Below are 19,552 nucleotides of genomic sequence, written 5' to 3'. Positions count from 1 at the left end.
GAGGAGGCACGAAAAGGGTGAACGAAGGGACGAAAGCGAGGGCTCGGCGCGTGCGCGTTGACGCAACAATATGGTGAATTCTGCGAGGTAGCCCAGTATCCACCCGACCATCAGCTGATCAATATACTTCCGCACACACGCCACGTCATACGCGCGACACACGCATGTCACGCATCGTGCGAACCGTTACGCGTGTAACACTCTGTGAACGTGTGAACGTGCACAAACGGCTGTGCACGCGGCTATCGGGCCCGGGACATATCCAGCAACGGCGAAACTTCATCAGGAACACGGGAACGCGCGGTGAAGCAGCGTACGCAAAAGGTACGTCTCGAAATCTGCGGTCTTCTCGTTCTCATTTTCGCATCCAATTGCTTTTCCACGGAAAGTAGGACTGAGAAACCTTTTAGTCGTTAGAGGCAATACGTCGACGATTTCCGATGATCTAATCCGGTGGACATTTTTTTTTTTTGTACCACGAGCCAAGAGATAGACATGTATCGTGGAACCGTGAAATCGGATTTGTCGTTTCTTTTGCATCGACGTGGTCGACGAATTAAATGGTTGGATGGATTCGTTTCGTTAGCGTTACTGGTGAGTGGTGAGCGATGCGTGGTGGTTTTAGGGGGCTCGTTGGAACGTTCTCTTCGTTAGGACGATCTCGGTAGGAAAGAATTTGTTTTTCGCTTATCGATCGGTTTGCTCGGCTTTCTGTTCATCAGACAAAATTGTTTGATCGATCGAAGGAAAGCGGATGTTAGGCGATTACGGTGTTGGAACTGTTTCCCTTTTCGCGATAGCTATCCGAGATATAAATTTCAATTGCTATTTCTCCTAACTTTATATACTCTTGTTCGAAATTGAGCAAATTTTTGTATCGTAGCGCCGATTACTTTATACGCGTTTCTCGCATCCCTAAGAAATGATAGACAAGCAGTCGATACGGATAAAAAAATGTCGTCCCCACTAGCGACAGTGTTGGTTCGATAAGAAGCTATGAGTCACGTTTCGTGTTTCATATCTAGCCGGGCCGATCGATTATCGGTTGGTCGCGAATTTCGCGACGATCCAGCCAGCTATGATATCGTTTGCGCGGCCTACATTTTTCCGGCGTCGTTGTGCGGTGGTAGCCAGAGTGCCGCAACGAGCCAGTTTTCCGCGTTGCTATCGGATATTCTTGCGTGTTCTTGGTCGATTCACCGCTACCACCAGAATGCTCGGGGAAAAGATCGCCTAGTCAGCTGCCAGAGAATTTCCTCGACTTGCACGAAGAGCCATTGTCTCAGGCACGATGCACGTGTATGCTTGTTGAAAGGACGTGGTTCTCATATTGCAGGTGGTCCTTTAGTTACGCTAGTACCTACAAGGTAGACTAGGTGGTTGCAACTCGTGGAAAGTAATTAGCCAACAACGTTAATGGCAGAAACGAGCTTTCACAGTGAATGATTAATTTCGTTTAACGTGCCGACGGAAATATTCAGGGAATTCTGTTGCTGGTTAATTTTCAAATGGCTCGGATACTTAGGTCTGGACAGCGTGTATATATTGCGTGTTTAACGAAGGTATGTGTCGAGGCTAACGTTTCACTCATACGCGTGCACGACGCTATCCAGGTAAAAACTTGATGTATTCCCATGATTAATTGGACCAATTACATTTTTTAAGTATTTCGTTATTTGGTTGGGTTCATTAGCAGTTGATAGATTAAATTTGGAAAAGCGCATCGTTTCGGTAGACGCAATTAAAAGTTGGCCCCGGACATGGCGGGTCGATAGCGGGCCGGATAAATTATTCAGTGGTCCTAAAGACGGTTTCGGATAATTTCTGAACTCGGGTGCCCGCGAACAGCCGGCATTAACGTTTTCGTGGCTGAGTGGGCGAGAGAGCGTATTTTCGGTGCCTGCTGTTGCAACATCCGCGACTCGCTCTGAACGATAAAGTTGAATGAGATTTAAATTTAATTTCGAAATTTCGAGCGAGTTCATTTGGTAACGAGCTCCTCCCGTTTCTCGCCAACTTGCGTCTCTCCCTTTGGGAAACAGTATCAGTGCTAACGTTGTTTCCGCATGTGCACTCGGGTCTAGGATCAAAAGAAAATCTTTCTGGTTCAATTTTACCGATGTTCCATCGATACAGATGTAACAGAGGTACATGAATCTCGTGAAATATGCTCGTTGCACAATATGCAAAGAATTTCCTGACTGCGAATGAAAGCGTCTAGCGCGAATGGATGACATAAAAGTAGGTTTCGAAACTTAAAGTTGAATTATCTTCTACCAGTCTGTATCTGCGATAGTAGTCGACATTTTGAAACGGCAGAAGTCAGATGTCATCGACTATTTCGCAAAGTGTCACAGCGACGCTTCAAGGAAGTTTCGATGGTTTGAGAATAGCTTGTCTTTTTTTAAATATATTTTTTCTGGCAAATAAACGCAAAGAAAGAAGCACCAGCTTGTTTACGTGATCCACTGGTAAAAAAAAAAAAAAAAAAAAAAAGGAACGATATTAGAGGGGGAAAAAATAATGTCGTAAAACGAAAAAACGAGCGTAGGAAAAGCAAGAAGAGGGACATGGTAGTCGGATGAAAACAGCGAGAGGGTGAGAGAAGCTCGCAACCGTGAAATTCTCTCGCCGCGTGGCGATTGCGGTGAAGTCGTTCATTGACTTCGTTCCCCTCCTAGCCCTCCAACCGTCCCTCGGATGCATCCGGATTATTCGTTCACGTCGTAGCCTCGCAGCCGAGTGCACTTACGTACACACATGTGCGTTTTCGTTCGTTCTCCAAACCTCCTCCCGCCCTCTTATACACATTCTGCTATTTGCTCCGTCTTTCTTCCATATCTCTCTTTCTCTCTTTTTCTCTCTCTCCCTCTCCCTTTCTCTCTCTTTCTCTCTCTTACGAGGCTCCCCCCTCGTGATCTGAGCCCCCCACCAAACTGACTCGTGCCTCTGCACGATGAAGGAAGAGGCAGAAGGAGGCAATGGAAGAGAAAGAGATGGTTGAAGAGTAGGAGGAAGGGGGGACTCAGAGGAGAAGTAGACAACTACTCGTTGGAAGAAGCGGGCTCACCACTTTGCAAAGTTACTCGTGTTCTGTCTTCCATCTAGCATAGGTCCTTACCCGTACCAACTCTCCACGCATCCTCGTTTCTCTTGGATCCTTGGTCGTGCCACGAGGTCGCAGAAGATCGAAGGATATTCAAGGTACGGCCAACTCTGGCCATGACCTAGCTCGATTTCTCTCTTACCGCTTTCTCTCTCTTATCTTTTTCTCTCTTCCTCTCGTTTTGGTCCGAGGTATTTCGACCTTGACGGTGTTCTCCGCTCGGACCTGGAAATTGGGACGGACGCAGTTTGTTCTGTCGCGTTTCGGGCAGAGTATTAATTTGCCGGCGTTGACGAGAGAACGAGCAGAGAAGAACACGCGCCGCGACGACCTTGCTCGTTCACAACATCTTGTCGGATTGGCGGATTAATTAGCAGTCGTGCACGTGTTGGTGTGTTTTGTTGGTGGAGAACTGTGATCAGTGTGACATCGGTCATCAGTGTGCGACCGAGCTCTAGATCTTGATACCGCTGAGAAGTCTCAAGGCGTCGAGGAAGCGCCTTGGGCCCGATCGACTCGTCGATCGAGTTACGAATAATTGCGTAACGGGAGAGACGCGCGGATGCTCGAACGTTTTGCTGACCTACCGGCGTGTGATATTCCTGCCGAAGAAGCCCGCGTTCGACGCTTAGAAACAGTGGCCAGTGACGTTCGCGATCGTGTCCGAAATAGATTGCGCAGAATTTACATAGATGCGCGAAGCACCGTGAAAACTATGTGAAACCCGGTGTGTCGTTAGTCGATCGTCGATCAATTTCAATTGCATTGCATGAGAGATCGCGGTACTACGTCAATGGTCAGTAAAGCGTTTTGCACAGGGGAAAATCAGTACGCTTGGAATTAGGTCGTGAGTGAATCGTCAGTGAGGAGAATTCGAATTTTCAATCATCGCGAAAGGGACGTACTACTACGCGAAGAAACCGCGACTTTCACCGATGAAAGAACGTAGTATTACGTCAGTAGGCAACAAAGCAAGCGTTCCATGCGCCGCACAGTGGGATAATGTGTTGAAGATTCTGTCAAAATCGTGTAGAATTTTCGATAGAAATAAGATAGAGCGATGAATTTTGCTCGAGGTTAAGGCTAAATTACGTAGCAGCAGAATAAGAGAGAAATATAGAGAAACGTGTGACGAACAGATTTTGAAAATCTATATTAATTTCGACATCTTTCAACGGAGTTGCTATTGTCAAAAGCCATACATCGTGACGGATAAACGGTAATCTTCTTAAAAATCGTCAAATTTGATATAGATTTTCAAAACTCGTTCGTGATACTCTTCCTTCTTTTTCTCTTATTCCGTAACGTTCTAACTTTAACCTTGTTCATCGCTCTATCTTATTTCTGTCGACAGCTGTACGATTTTAAAGCAAACTCGAGTACCTTGTATCATTGTACGCCTTAAACGCGCGTACGTGGTGTGGTGCAGTCGGCGAAAAAAAGGAGAGGAGAAGGCTGAAGGAATTGATTCGCGTATAGTGGGTTCTAGCAACAGGGACGTGGATTAAAACGACGCTTGTCTTTTTTTGTCTGTGCAGGGTTTACTGCCGATCCATTCCGGAGGCAACTGCGGCGAACATCGTTATTGGTGAGTAACAGTTTTGCATCGACGCGGCAAGAATGCAACCGCGCTTCATTTCGCATGCGAAACACGCGGCTGAAGGAATTCAGTGACGACAATCGGCGACGACCGGCCTCGTTCTGTTTCGACTAGCGAGAGATCGTCGTCGACGATTTATATGCGGTCATAAGCAAGGACCGTATACGGTTAGCCTGAAAAAGAACGAGGATCGGTTGCATTTCATGTCCTTCTTTCTCCACTCCCTTTTGCAGCGCAGGTTTGTGTCGATTGCTTGGACGAACGTCCGATTAAACGGACTCTTTATGACTGAATACCGCGTTTCATTGTACGACCGATTGTTAATTCCGAATAACTATCTTGAAATAAGCCTCGTTCGGATTAGGTAAGTTATTCTAAACCAAATCATCAGAGTCTAATCCCTAAGATTTATCACGAGGGTAAATTATCCTATCGGGTGTAACATTTTATTCTAGTTGGTTCCTTTTTATTTCGAAGATCGGTACGGTCGAACGCGATTGAATTCTTTAAATGAAAGATAGAAACGTTATCGTCTGTAGCGGCTACAAATAACGTTATCAAGGAATTATTACGGAACGATAATGGTCAAGCAAAACATGTGCGCAGTAAACGCGAATTTAGAATTTTACATCCCGTTTAAGAAAGCGATAAAAGACTTGCGGTTCATTGCAGTCGTTTTATCACTGGTCTAAGTTTAGAGAACCGATTGTATGCTACATCCTGCGCGTTATCTGCTAGTTTGATATTCGTATTTGTTATGTATTCGCGATACAGCTGAACGCAGTACGCCTCGAAGCAATAATCGTGAAATTCCATGCACGAATCAGACGTTCTACCACAAAAGGGTTCGTCAGTGACTGGCAGGCCGATTCGACGTGGAAACTCGTTCCTCGTGAATAGTCGTGAACGGCCTGTTACGTCGTGGCCATTTCTCGTGCTACGCGAACGCAAACAAACGTGACCGAGGTCGAGCTGAATGAAATTCAAATCGGCCGCGAGCTCAACCCACTCGTGGTATTTTTGTAACGCGGTAGTTTTCGTTTTGACACACCTATCGAGGAGACACGCGTGCTTCGAGATGACAACTGTTTTGTGCTAACGAGCGTGCCCGTTCGTTACACGTCGCCAAGTTGGAAAATTCCATTTAGTTATTTACATAGATATTCGTAAAGTTGTCAAGAAATTGCGTTAACGCCATCTTTTTTATTTTATTTTCTCATCTAATACTTATCGAGGATAAGAGTTCATCCGATAAATTTTACATTAAACGTTATGTACTTCGATGTGAAACATATCTGCTAAACGTTTCGCGACAATGCTAGTTTTGAAGTTTCGCGAAGACAGTCGGTCGAGTTGGAAGGAGGCGAAACGAAGGCTCAAGGAGGAAGAAAGGAGGTAGGGTATGGAGGGCAAAGGGAGCAGAAGAGTGGTCAGACTGGTGTACCAGGACGTTACACCTTGGTAGCGAGAGCATGCTCGTAGCAGCTTTGCTTCGTCTTCTCCTCCGATCCTCTTTCTCGAGTCTAAGGCTAAGCGTGGAATGCCGCGGGTAGGGGAAGGGTTAGCGTACGGATAAAAGACCCTTCTCGACGTGCTACGCGTTCGAGGGTTCTCGCCGCAGGGTCAAAGAACGCGAGTGGTAGCGTACTCGACGGTTTCGCGGTGTTGTTTATACAAATCGATCGTACCGTTAACGTAATCTCAGGTACATCGACTCGAGACATCGACACAGTCTGCGCGATTTTCCCGGCAACGGAACCGAGGAACGCGCCTGCCCTCGAAAGCGTACCTTTTTCGAGGGCGGCTTCGTCGTTGAAAGGTTTCCGGTGATCGCGCTTCGTCGCTGGCCGCGTTTCTGTCTCCGTTTCCGCGTCGGACTTACCTCTGAAGCAAGTAGCTAAGGTTGAAAGTAAAAGTACCGGGTGGTGTGAAAGCAACGAAATCGAAAATTACAATTACAAATTACAGTTTTATGAAAATATATAGACACCATGTTCGAGTAAAAGTATTTTTGGAGTATCGTACTTTAGAGTTACATACGTTAATTTATACGTTCTTTAAATCGTAGCACTGTGTCTTTTATGCCTATATCTTTGTACGATATAAAACCAAGACGCTGTTACGTAGTACGTGGAAACTTGGCGTCTTTGAAGCATTGCGTCTTTTCTTTGATGTAACGATACGTCTTACATTTTTATCCACTGAAAACTTGAAGTATTCCGTATCACACCTTTTCATGATCCACACAGGCGACAAGGGTTACGTAAACTTCTGCGCTTTGTGCCGCGTTAATTTCTTTAGACCTCCTTCGTGACATTGAGACAGATTTTTCTAAAGGAAACGTCAATTAGAACGACGAGGTTTTTTTTAAAACGAAACCGTGAAATCATGCAAAGAGTATGCATCGGAGTCCACAAATTACCGCACCCCATGACGTGTCAATGCGTCATATCTACCGCAGTACATCGTGTTTTGACGCAGTTCTTACAGTAAGCAATTTCAAACGTTGCTTAAAGAATAAAAAAAGCATCAAAGAAATTAGTTATTTATTTATTGTCTATTTATCTCCTGCCTTTTTTTACAAACAAATTCTGTGTCATTCGAGGCTCACTCGAACGATCGTTACAAATAAATAAAACGACTTTTACTTCGCATCGATATATGTATTTTATTTTTTACTAATCTTTTTTTCACTAGTTATTTTTTTGCTTTCTTGTACAATTTATGACAACATCGGGGTCTTTTAATGCCAACAAGTATTAGCCTATTGCAAATATTTCCACCTAGTTAGTCGTGACTCTCGATCATGCCAGGGAACGAATTTCCGGTTGGTCCGGTTTCATAGAGTCTAATTTCGGAGCTGGACCGTCGCGAACTAGGAAACGTGGATGGATGTTGACAGATGAAGAATCGTCGTTAGAGACGCTTGTCTTATGGAAATAATTAAGCCGTCAAACTCGCACTGTACAGGCTATATCGATTTCTGTTTTGTTCGAAGTTCATTGCGAAGCTGGATAAAATTAGAGTAGCAGTCACCGGCTACGCACTCGTCAATTCTTAAAAAGGCCTTGATGCTTTTGTGTCATTGTCCTCTCTTGTGCTATTCTATTTTCTTCCACCAGGGGAATTTTTCTTAGGATTTTTCAAGATTGTCTCTATTGTACACACCTTCGATTGTCTTGGACATCATTGTTGATGACAGAGTTTGGCCTATACATTCGGTCAGGAATTTGTACCCCATTTGTTACAGTAGGTGGATACTCATCCGACGTCATCGAGATCTTGGAAGCTTTCTACTTTTATCCTCTACAATTACTATGTTCGTTCTTCTTACGGGTAGAAAAATTACAATTGATCGTTGCCTTTTTATTTTAATACGAAGTCTAGAAATTAACCATTGCTGCAGATAAATGGACTGGCGTTAAGAGAATAGTACAATAATAAGATAATATATAGTTCCTAAGTTACACGGCATTGCAGAAGGTTGAAGATAGTGAACGTTCAGCTTCCCTTCGTTCTTGTGCTATAATTCATTCTGCAGGTGTAAGCTTTATCTAGTCGTGTATTACCTAAGAATTTTTCATTTATTCAGAGAATGCTGCTTCCACCGTGCAGTGAACATAGAATCACTCGTGTCTATATCATCGATCGCTGCTTTTTTCCATGTTTCGTCATCGACGCAGAGATATACCTGTTTGCTTACATCGTCCTTGTGCTCATGCGATTACAGACGCGATAATACCGTTTGCGTTAGCTTCGTAGATGACATTTCAACCTCGATAACGATATATAATCAGAGTTCTAACCAAAGTCACCGGAGATCGCATCGATATATCTGTCCTATGCTCGAATCCGACATCATTTCATCGATAAAATTCTCTCCCAACAGTCGCCTCCCTCAAAAAAAAAAAGAGGAGAGAAAAGAGAAGAAGACACACGTTTTAACCCAGGAAAATTGTTGTTTGTACACGTCGTTAAATAAGAGAATTTTTAACTAACACGAATCATCGTTTGCGCGAAGATATCGAGTATTCGCAAACTTGTACGAAATAGCAGCTAAATGTGAAATCTGTTGGTAAACGTGTTCTTAAAGTTGGCGAATCCCACTTGAAAGCTTGTATTCGCTTGGTCGAGTGAAACAGAGACTAGGTTCGTTGAATGCCGCTACTCGAACCACGGTATTTCATTCAGAAATAATCGATCCTGGCTGTAACGGTAGGACGGAGAAAAGTACGAAATAATCCTGATCGACCTTCTCAGTTAGTACAAACCGGGAAAAGGATGAACGTGAGCCAGGATATCGGAAGGAACGGGAAGGAATCGGCGATTACTTGCTCGCTCGGTTGTAAATTGCTGGCTCGCTGAACAATCCCATTTACACGAATAATCTGCGCGAGGACGTGCACTTGCTGTATCGAATATTCGTGCGGCGATGACTGACTCTATGGTTACGTATGATATGTACGAGAAAGATACGCGCTCGATAAAGTGGCTCCAGCGGAACTTCGCGCCTGCGAAGAAATTAAGACGTTTAGTCAAATTTTAAAGCAATATTTTTGTTCTTTTGTTTTTCTTTTTTTTTTTTTTTTAGCTTCCTTATAGATATTGTCTATATTATAGATATAGATATATTATTAGATATCGTCTTCGAAATAGATTAAGTCTTACAAACAAAATAAATTACCACTTTGTTTCCTGTTCTCTGCGTTATATCTATTTAAAGATTTGTAACTCATATGGCGCTCTTTTAACGCAACTAATTCTCTCTTTCGCTTTACATTTTTCGCGCAGTGATCATCGATGCGTTTATTCCGCGAATAAATGAATAGAAGTCTCGCCTAGAGATGTTTAATTGCGTGAATAAAATTCATTCGATAGCTTCTTATGGAAGACCCGTATAGATTTTATGCGATACAGGAATTGATATATTCTACGTTTAATTAGGAAATTATTGAACGTCGGGCAAACGGGCGATATTTTGCGAATGCGTCGGCTAATTTCGGAGCGCGAGGAAGTGTGAGAACTATTCAACGAACGTCTTTATACGCGACTACGATAAATGGATGAAAGCTCGGCGAGATGTCTTCCCTTGGTCGTAGAAATTAACGGTGGCCGCACAAAGCATAGTTGCTCGAATCTTGTCTTGTAGTGATTCGCTGAACCAAGACTCGTTAACACGTTGAATAGTCTCTTCTGCATTGATATTAACGAACGTTTATGCCGGTGATGTAGTAGTCTAATTGTGGAATTCGTTCATCCAAATCCTTCTCTTTCACGTAACGTAGGAGTATTGCGTCGAAGACGAAAGAGTTTGATTCGTTTGCCGACTCTTGATTCCCAATTTTTGTCTTTTTACAACTATTTGCACGTCTACTCCAAACTTTTGGTAGCCGTGAATTTTTCGTTCACACGATAATTTCAAACGCTCCGTCCAAACATTCTTCTTTCGCGCCTCTCCACGCCAAATATTATCATTCGCACCTCTATCGTTCTCTTTCCTGATATTCTTCACTCACTCAACGAAATCACATTTCCACAATAGCGAGAATTCCAGGGCAAACTACATAGCAATGTCCAAAGTCTTTTTTTTCCGGCTTTTCGATTCATTCTTCGTCGGGTGAAAGGAATCTTTGGGCTCTTGTCACAAACTGGTTTTTCTCAGTCAGTCCATCGACCTTCTTTCTTTCATTTCCATTTATCGGAAGAGGGCAAATCGATCAGATTCCAGCGCAAAACTCCCGCAGAGTCTTTCGATTGGTTCGCGTGTGCCAGGTCTGTTTTTGCCGCAGTAGCCTTCCGTTGCATTATCACCGATGCACCGACAACCGGTTCGCCTTTTATTGCCTGGCTGCATAAACGTTCTCAAACATTTAACAAGCGTTAACGCGCCTGTCTGTTGACATAACTGTCGGTATTTGCTCGGAAAGTGCGAGTCCCCGATGCCTCTCCCGATCTGCTTTAAACCATTCTCTTTCCTCGAAATATTCCCAACCAACAAGAAATTCCGTTGATTCGACCAATTTCAGCTGTTAGCGCGTTTTCCATCGTCCCTCGATCTCTCTTTTTCTATTTGCTCGATTCTTCCGCGTAGCGTTCTTTTTTCTTTTTGTTCGTGCGTTCTTTCGACCGTTCTTTTATCATTTGTCGCTCTAAGCGAGCGTTTCTGTAAAATTTCTGACCTCGACAAATTTCTTCGCTCTATCTTCTCCGTTTACTTTGCAAGCAGAAACACAATTGCGAGGGCGATGGATTCCTCTTCGATTGTTCTCTATTTGGCGGGGAATCCAAGCGAACGGATATCGACAGAACTTTATTTGTTTCTGACAAGTTATTCGATAAGCGGCAAAGAGAGAAACGACACTGTTGGCGTCTATGTGAGATACGTAGACACGCGGTAATGCGCAGTCTGTAATTTCTTATCACGACTGACATAACTTCCCAAGCAACAGACGTTGAATGGATTTTTAAGTTCCTCGAAACGAATGAAATTCAACGTGACTGTGTTATCATCGAGTATGTAAATGTTTTCTCATAGAGTTCGTGCTAGACAAGCAAGCACTTTTTTGTCTCGTCCCACATTGTTCTCTTATTTCTCCTTTTGTCCGATGCACGCTCTTATGCAACGTAATATGAAATATTCGACACGTAAGAGTGGACAAATTTCCAATTTATACACGCCAGTAATTGCGTGCTGCATTTTCATACACACTGAGCAAAGCTCAAGCTGTTTGCCCGGTATTTGGAGCAAAGACTCAGCCGTCCAATCAGCGATATCATTGATCACTCTATTTAAAGAAGCCGATGGAAAGCGTGACGTCAAGCGTCGAATTTCTAAGCCAACTCCGTTTAGTCTCAGCCGAAGCCGGTAATCTCACCTGCCAGCGTCCCTTCGATCCTCGTCCGCCACTTCGAATATTACACGCGTCTCTCTGTTATTCTCCTCCTCTTCTCGCAATCCGCTTTGCGAGAACCTCGCACGTTCAATCAGAGAGTGGTTTACGTCGATGGAATGGTTTTCATATAATTTTAATATAAATCGAATCAGTTGCAATGAAATTATGCGGACTTCAAATCAGAAACGCTTCGCATTCTTGTATTTCTGGGATATAAATCATTCGACGAGAATGTACTAACGGTATTTAAAACCCATTCGCGAATAAACGTTTCTCTAATATTCCAACGAATGTTATTTTATTTTTTTTACTAGAAAATACGTACGACCCGATTAAATTAATATGTATTCGTATTATACAGACAAGAAATAGATTTATAATGGAACGATTATGATACAAAAGCAGCGAAAAGCATTCGCTGTTTTAAATATATCCTTAATAATTATCCTAATAATTTATAGCCGGCAGTGTACTTGTAAAAAGAATCGCGGAAAATTGCCAAGAATGTATCTATAAAATTTCCACGAAGAATTAGGAAATAGTCAGTTTCATTACTCCCGTAATTCCAGTGTTAATAGCGTGAAAAGAATTTGGGCTTTGCTTATCGATCTATAAAGTGCACACAAACTTGTTTAATTTTTACGGTGTCGACAAACGACACTAACGTCGGACGAAGTTTATAACATGAACAAGATTACATATTCTCGACATGCGAGGCAAGGGTGGCTCAACTGAGAGTAAATATAACGGGTGGAGAGTGGTTTACCAAATTACGAGGAAAATCCCGTGGGAATCGTTGCCAGGGTTTGGTGGTGGATAAACGTGGATGAGAAGGACGAGGAACTGTGGTAAAAACGGTAAACAAGTTTCTTTCGTCGGGACATCTTGAATTTATAGTCTCTGCCGTGTTCAATGTATGGCCACAGTCTGCTGGTAATTGCCGCATTTTCCACGACTCCTCTTTTTCCCCCATTTCCTTGATTTTCTTGGACAGTGTCGGTTTGCACGTCGTTGACGTCGTTTGTATCCGGTATTCGGTCGTTTTAAGCATTTCCATGGTTTATTGCGCCAGAGGATTCTGCTCGAGGGAGAATTTTTGGCGGTCCTTAAGAGGATAGATAATTTATGCCGGTGGTTGCGAGGAAAATTAGCATGCAATTATTCTCTTCTAAGATGCAAATTGTCACGGAAATCGGGAAGAAGGTAATAAGTTTAACAGTTTGTTTACTCGAGCAAGGTAAACGCATGGAAGAGAGGAATCGTGGTTATTTCAACGTTAACGTGCAATCGTGGCTCTTTACCGAGAGTCAACGAAAGATGTAGCTTTTTCTTTAAACAAATTACGGGTAACGGTGGAACTAGCGTTTAGTCGAGAATTAAGTTGAGCGATGGCGTATTTTCATCTCGTTGATTAAAAGCAAAACTCAGTTTTTCTCTCGTTACACAAATAACAGGTCGACGTAACCAATTAAGTTTATTCGTTTAATTGGCATTAGTGCGATGTCGCTCGCTTGTTGTTCGTTGACCCGGTTAAGCCGGCATAGAATCGTGAGAAGAGCCGTCCTATTTCGACTTCGATTCGATAAATCCAGCCACGATCAACCTTGTTTCCCTTATTTCCTCTTCTTCTTCTCTATTTCCCATTCGATATAGTAATACTATCCACATTTTCGAAATTCGTTCCAAGAAATCTCATACGTAATAAACATCACCGAGAAGAGATCTATGCCTCGGACTAGCTATATAGTAGATGCGAACCTGCAGAGTCAACATCTGGTGTGCAGAAGTCCTTAACGTTTCTTCCGACAAAATGCTTGGAAACTGGGTGTGTTTGAGAATGTTTCCAAGCCTACTTTTCCCTGTCTATTTCGTTTCCACGAATATTCAAACGAATCGTGTCTCGTAGTTCTCTGTTGTAACGTTCGAAAAAGCTGAAAAAAGGACAGCCGGTTATCAGGCTGTTAGCATCTGCCGGAGGGTGGTTCCGTGGCACACAGGGTTTACCAGGAAGACGGAGAAAGCGGGAGAAAAGGGAGAGAAGCACGACATGCAAACATCATATTTTACTGGCACCGAGCAATTTTGGGGCGCGATATCATTGTCGCGCTGGCTGCAATTATCTCGGATATCCGTCGTCTACGCCACGTCGAAATAATTACTTGGACCGCGTAACTACTAGGAGTGCAATTACCGCGACAAGAGACGGCTCTCGATCCGCGCGTACCACGGATTCTCCTTTCTCTTGAACGCCACTATCGTGCAACTTTCGCGAAAATTGGAATATTTCGGTTCTGTTCTGATTTAACAATATTGCCTCTCCCCTTTCCACCTATTCCTTTGACTATCGATCCACTTGACTTCGTTTCTCGAAGCATCCCGGCGCACGAACGAAGTTCGTTTGAGAAATCGATTCTTTGCGTTTGACCTATATAATCGTCGTTCGTTTATTCTATTGAATTTATAGAACGATTGCAGAGCGCTCCTTCCGATGAATAGAATGAATCGTGGCAGTCGTTGGGAATAACACATTACGGAAAACGTAGAATAATATTTTAAGTAATAACAAAAATAATGATAAAAATTATGCTGTGTTTCCTCGAAATTTGAATTACGTCAGTGATTATATAAGAATTTTTTATTTTCGTACGTTCTGTCCAAATGACTTACATAATTATTCGATGTATGTCGACTGCGGTCAGCGCTTGTGCTGAAGAGATTAAATACAGGTGCGTTTGACTTGCAACGAGGATTCGTTGGCTGATATTTGCGTGAAATAGTTGCTTCGTTCAAACAACGAAAGTATAATCAACCTAAGGCAAAATATTATATTCGTTTGAAAAACTGAAAGCTCGGCACGTGTTATCATCGGTCCATGTTTCTTCGATACGAAAAGTAACGAAAGGGAACGAGAATTTTCAATAGTTTGTAATTTAACTACAGAAATAAAAATCAGAAAAAATAAAATATCGAGAATTGTTGTTTCACATTGTTCAATTTACTTTCGAGTAACACGTGTGGTTTCGCGAAACCGCATCCTTTTCGGCTTGTGCTACAATTTACGGTACATCCGTACTGAAAATGTATCAAACGGTTTGAAACTTCAAGTTGACGGGTAAAACTCTGATAATTGCCTTTCACAAGAATCTAAACTCAGGGTTACACATCACTTTCACTTCACCCTGTATAAATCGCAGATATTATGGTATACATGCGGTTGCGTTTCATAGACCCGTCGAAAGTTCATCAAGTTCAAATTCCCGCGTCAGGTTTAGCGAGTTTAAGCTGCTCCCAGTTCCTAATTGCGGTCTCCCCTTCGACCTGGCTTTGATGCCCTCCATCCTGTGCCCCTATATATCAGACCAGCAACCCTTTGGAGTGGCGTGCGGACTGGTTATGGACTAGTTAGTCGATGCAGTGCTGCCGGCAGTGGACTCTTCGGCGCCTCACGCTACCCTCGTTGCAGACTCTATGGCGCCCCTTTTCATCCCTTTCTCTTCACGTTCTTTCCCTCTCTGTCTTTTTCCCCTTTTTTCTTTCTTTTTGGCTTTCCATGGTCGAGCGGACGGCACGTGTCGCTAAAACGAGACCGATAGTCCGAGTTTCTGCTGAATAATTGATAAATATTGTATCGATTGGGACTGCGTGTAATCGACTTTCTCTTCTATCTAATACACACTGTGATCGTAAAGCGAGATAGATACCGGGATTTATTAAACTTAATTTATTTTCCTTTTTCTCGAATTAATTCGTATATTTTTTATTTGAAAAATATGTTGGCAAATTCAAACGTGCTTCGGAATCGACGCGTTACGTGGAAATTACCCACGACCCATTATTTTATCATTCGCTTGCCCCCTCGTGCACAACGATCGACTGATCCACCCCCTGTTCCACCCTTACGGTAATGGTCGGACGACCAGAAACGTAGGAGGTCTTTTCGAGTTCGTGTCACGACACGGTCTGGTCACGCACGCTGCTTGTTTGTTGAAAACACGATGGCGCTAGTAAAAATAAATCTTGTAGTTAGGAGAAACGAGCGGTCCATGATCGGTCACACCACGTAACTCCAGTGCCGTGTATTTCTTCGCGGCTTTCGTGTTAACGGGCAGCTTAAAAGTCGTTCCATTTAGGAAAAATTCACAGTGGGAGATACACGAGTGTTCCTTAAAGAGAACCAACAACGATATTTCATACTCGCGTTCTTTTCCGATCGTTTCCACGAAGGGGATTGAAATCGTTTGATCGAATGGTTCGTCGAGATCGAATGCATCACGCGAGACGGCGGGAATTGATCGAGTTATCGCGTGGACGAAAATGTTTCCGGCTGTTCGACAGCGCAGGAAATTGCCTCCGTGTTTTTAACGAAAAATTCACACGGCAACGGGACCGTGGCTGGCAAACAACATTGTCAAAACGAACGAATTCGCCACGAAGAATCGGAGACATTAATATTCATCATTCCTCGAACACGCTGGAAAATATAAAGAAAGGAAACAAGGTGTCAGCGTTCCCTAGAGTATTTCAACCTCATCAAATGACTTGGTTGAAATTGCTCAATACCATCGCAATTTTTAATCCTGTTCGGACCTACGATTTCTTCGTTCCTGGTACATATTTGCAACTTCATTTATGGAAAAGTAAGAAATTTACAATCGGCTTATATGAATTTCTATTGAGAAATGGGTTTATTAAATAATTTATTAATTACGAAACATCGATCTCGCGAGCCTATCGTTGCGGATCCTTTTAGCCAGGTAATATTTTAATCTTCTACGTCTCTTTGATTTCGAAATTGTTACATCTGCTCAAAGTCCGTAGCTTTTTAAAATCGTTTGTAGCTTTTAGTCACGTCGTCGGTTTTCAAATTGTTATTTTCGACGAACGCTTCTCTATTTATAGTCTCATCGATCACGATATTTATCCGCAGTCTCGTACAGTCAATAGTCACTTCAATGCATGTTTCGTGCGTGGAAAATCGTCAATCGGATTAAAACCGAAATATGAGGTTTATATTTGGAAATTGTCAACAGTGTGCAACGTCACTGTCGTTAACCTTCTACGATATACAAAATTGAAACGTCCGTTAGTGTTCTTTAACGATGCGATCGTTAACGATTGCGTATTCTGTTGCTGAAGCCGGTTTCCGTGACGCAGGTTTCGTGCCTCGTGATTCTTTAACGAGCCGCGAACGAACGCCACCGCCTCCTGTTCCTTTTGCGCTTTTCCCGTCGTCTCTTCCCATCACCGCAATGAAATCGAAACGACGAATCGCGCGCACGGGCCGCTGGTCACCCTTCGCCTACGAATCGCCCCGGTAAATTATTAACGTCGCGTGTCGACCGGTCGACTATCGATTCGTCCTGTCCATTCGTTCCTTCTCCCGACGTTTCTTCCCTTTTTTTTTTTCAATTTCCACACTGTGTTCGTCATAAAAATGGCGACTTATGACGATTCGGTTTGTTCGTTTCAATTATTTTCTATGAATAGTAGAAAGCTCGTGCTTGCTTTTCGATAAAAAGTGTATAGTGTTATTTACTAAAACTGTGCGATACAACGCATTATCGATATAGAATTTCACGTGTTTTATATGATATTTTGCAGAGATATATTCGCCGTCTATGCGGAAATATATTTCGTAGAAATCGATGCGCGGAACTCGATAACATATCTGAAATTCGTCACATTTTTTGAAATTTGCCAGCTAAGAGGATGGGCACGGTTAAACATGTCTGTATGACGTCATACGGCGTTGACTTTTATTAAAGTATTCTTGGCATCGATGGAGAGACTATGCAAAGCTTTATTATTCTTCAACTTTGGAACTAGTCTCGCCTTTCGTTCTACGTATTCTGTTTTTATTGTCCTCGTCCCATACTACGTTCTTGAACTTCTCTTTGTGCTTTGGCATTTCTTTAAAACGCAAGACAAAGAAGACCTACTTTCATTCGATATCACTGTTCCGCTCGATTCCCGCGAGTTTTATTATTTCGTAGCCAAAGAAGCTAATTCCACGGAGACAGAAGGAATTTCGTTTGCCAGCGACAGAAATCTGACGTACTCTCAATTGCCAGAATTGCGAGATTTTTCTGGTTTATCGCCGGTAATACGACGCTCGCGGCGATCGGAAGGAAGCAATTTCGAAGCCCTAATCGCGTCATGAATCTCGGTGACTCGGGGACTCGCTCGCTTCGAGCATTCCACGGCACGCGGAAAGGAAATATCGTTTGCTTTGGCCGAATTAATAGCGCTGGTCGCGATATAAATTCGTTGTAACTGATCCATGTTTTTGTGCGAGATTTTCGCGTACTTTGATCGGTGTGAAAAATTTCTGTCTTGCCACTTGTTTCCTCACCTTATTTCTGAAATACATTTATTCTCTGTCGCATCGTGAATTATGTGGAATGATTAATTATTCACTATACTGTATGACGCAAAACTGAGTCGGAAAATAACGTAGAAAAAATGTACGTATTACGATAATAGATACGTTATAGAGGCCTGTTAAATAAATCAGAAAGACAATAAAGATACTTTAACTTTTTTAAACATTAAAAAATTGTGAGATATCGACATAAGGAGAATTATTATCGCAAAGAAGTATCTTATACATCCGTGGAATAGCTTCTTATAATGGCATTGCCAAGAAACAGAGAATAACATAAATTAAAAGAAGAAAAAAATGCGTGTATATAAATAACGTAATCGTGGTCTTTAATCTACTTAACGAAGAATACCAGGCACGTTGCACACGCGGAAACTACCTATACAGCGAACCTGTTACGTCCAACTGTTCAAGGTTGACGAACGTGGAACAAATTCAGGGATAGTTTGGTCGTTTAATCGCGAATGTGTCCGAGTTACATCGATTTCCCGTGCTATCCACGTCATTAAACCGACCGAGCCGATTTAACGGACAGTGAATTACATAGCGTTCAGTCCCCCGCAAACAAACGGTTACGCGAATGCGAAGCATGTTTATAGGTTTATTACGAATTGCGGTCCGCGTCGCCGCTGTTGTTTCCGGAATGCGTGCGTGGTTGAAAATCAAGGGGGAACACGATTTCTCTCGGTTCGGGGGGTGAATTCGGGCACGTGACGTACGTCCGGTCTTGAATCGCTTCGCTAGTTTTTGTTATATTATTCAAGGTAATGCAATCACACAATAAGTAGGAAAGAATTAACTCCTTAGCTTCGAACGTTGCAACGCTGGTTTTAAAAGTGTGTGAAACTTAATCCCCGATTAATATTTAATTTCTTTTTTCTTTCAATCGCTATAAGGAGGATTTCTACGTTTTAAATCGAGATATTCGAATATTCATTTTACAATTAGCATTCGACGTCATCATCTGCTTTTTCACCCTGCTTATGTTTCGTAAGCATATGCTTTTCAATTAATGTGGGAAAAATTAATTTTTGGAAACTTATTCGTGGTACGATCAATTCTTTTGCGTATATATGACAATTTATAACGCAATGCTGATGTGCTAAACAGTCGATCGATATTTTTGTTGCAGAAATAATGAAGAGAGAAGCTGATGCAGGCGCTATGACAGGTTCAGGAGGGCCAACAAGTCCTCACAAGCGTTACAGACAGGGTGACGATGAGCTTCGTCTTCTGATCCCCAGCAAGGTAAGATTTTATCGGTTTCAAATTTCATCTTGCAAAACCAGTTTTCAAGTCGAACCTGAGTCGATGAATCGATCATCCGATCTTCTATGAAAGTCGATATTTGAATATCCGCGAATCGAAGCGAACGATTACGTAAATAGTCGAGAGAAACTACGTAATGTACTTTCTACTTTTTTAAAGAGACTTTGCTTCGAGTACTTTCAAATTTCTGATTTCGACAAAATTTCGAAGGCCATTGTTTTTAAGCGATATCGACATATAATTAACAGTACAACTACCGACAGTTAAGACGAAACTATTTCTACCGAAATCGATCAAAATGT

General features: G+C 42.6%; 1 protein-coding gene across 7 annotated transcripts in view; it reads left to right on the top strand.

Moving 5' to 3' along the window:
* Positions 1-19,552, top strand: part of LOC132905968 (heterogeneous nuclear ribonucleoprotein K) — a 92,916-nt gene that overhangs the window by 29,045 nt on the left and 44,319 nt on the right. For 3 of the 7 annotated variants that reach the window (XM_060957761.1, XM_060957767.1, XM_060957760.1), the window contains exons 3-4: positions 4,645-4,694; positions 19,114-19,229. In XM_060957761.1, the coding sequence (XP_060813744.1) occupies positions 19,119-19,229 (111 nt within the window). In that variant the 5' untranslated portion in view covers positions 4,645-4,694; positions 19,114-19,118. Of the gene's footprint in view, positions 1-102; positions 325-3,877; positions 3,903-4,644; positions 4,695-19,113; positions 19,230-19,552 lie in introns of those variants that run through there. The other 4 variants (XM_060957765.1, XM_060957764.1, XM_060957762.1 and 1 more) reach the window with 3 other exon arrangements.

This window comes from Bombus pascuorum, chromosome 4 (genome assembly GCF_905332965.1).
Source record: "Bombus pascuorum chromosome 4, iyBomPasc1.1, whole genome shotgun sequence".
Lineage (NCBI taxonomy): Eukaryota > Metazoa > Arthropoda > Insecta > Hymenoptera > Apidae > Bombus > Bombus pascuorum.
This window is presented reverse-complemented; position numbering and strand designations above follow the sequence as displayed.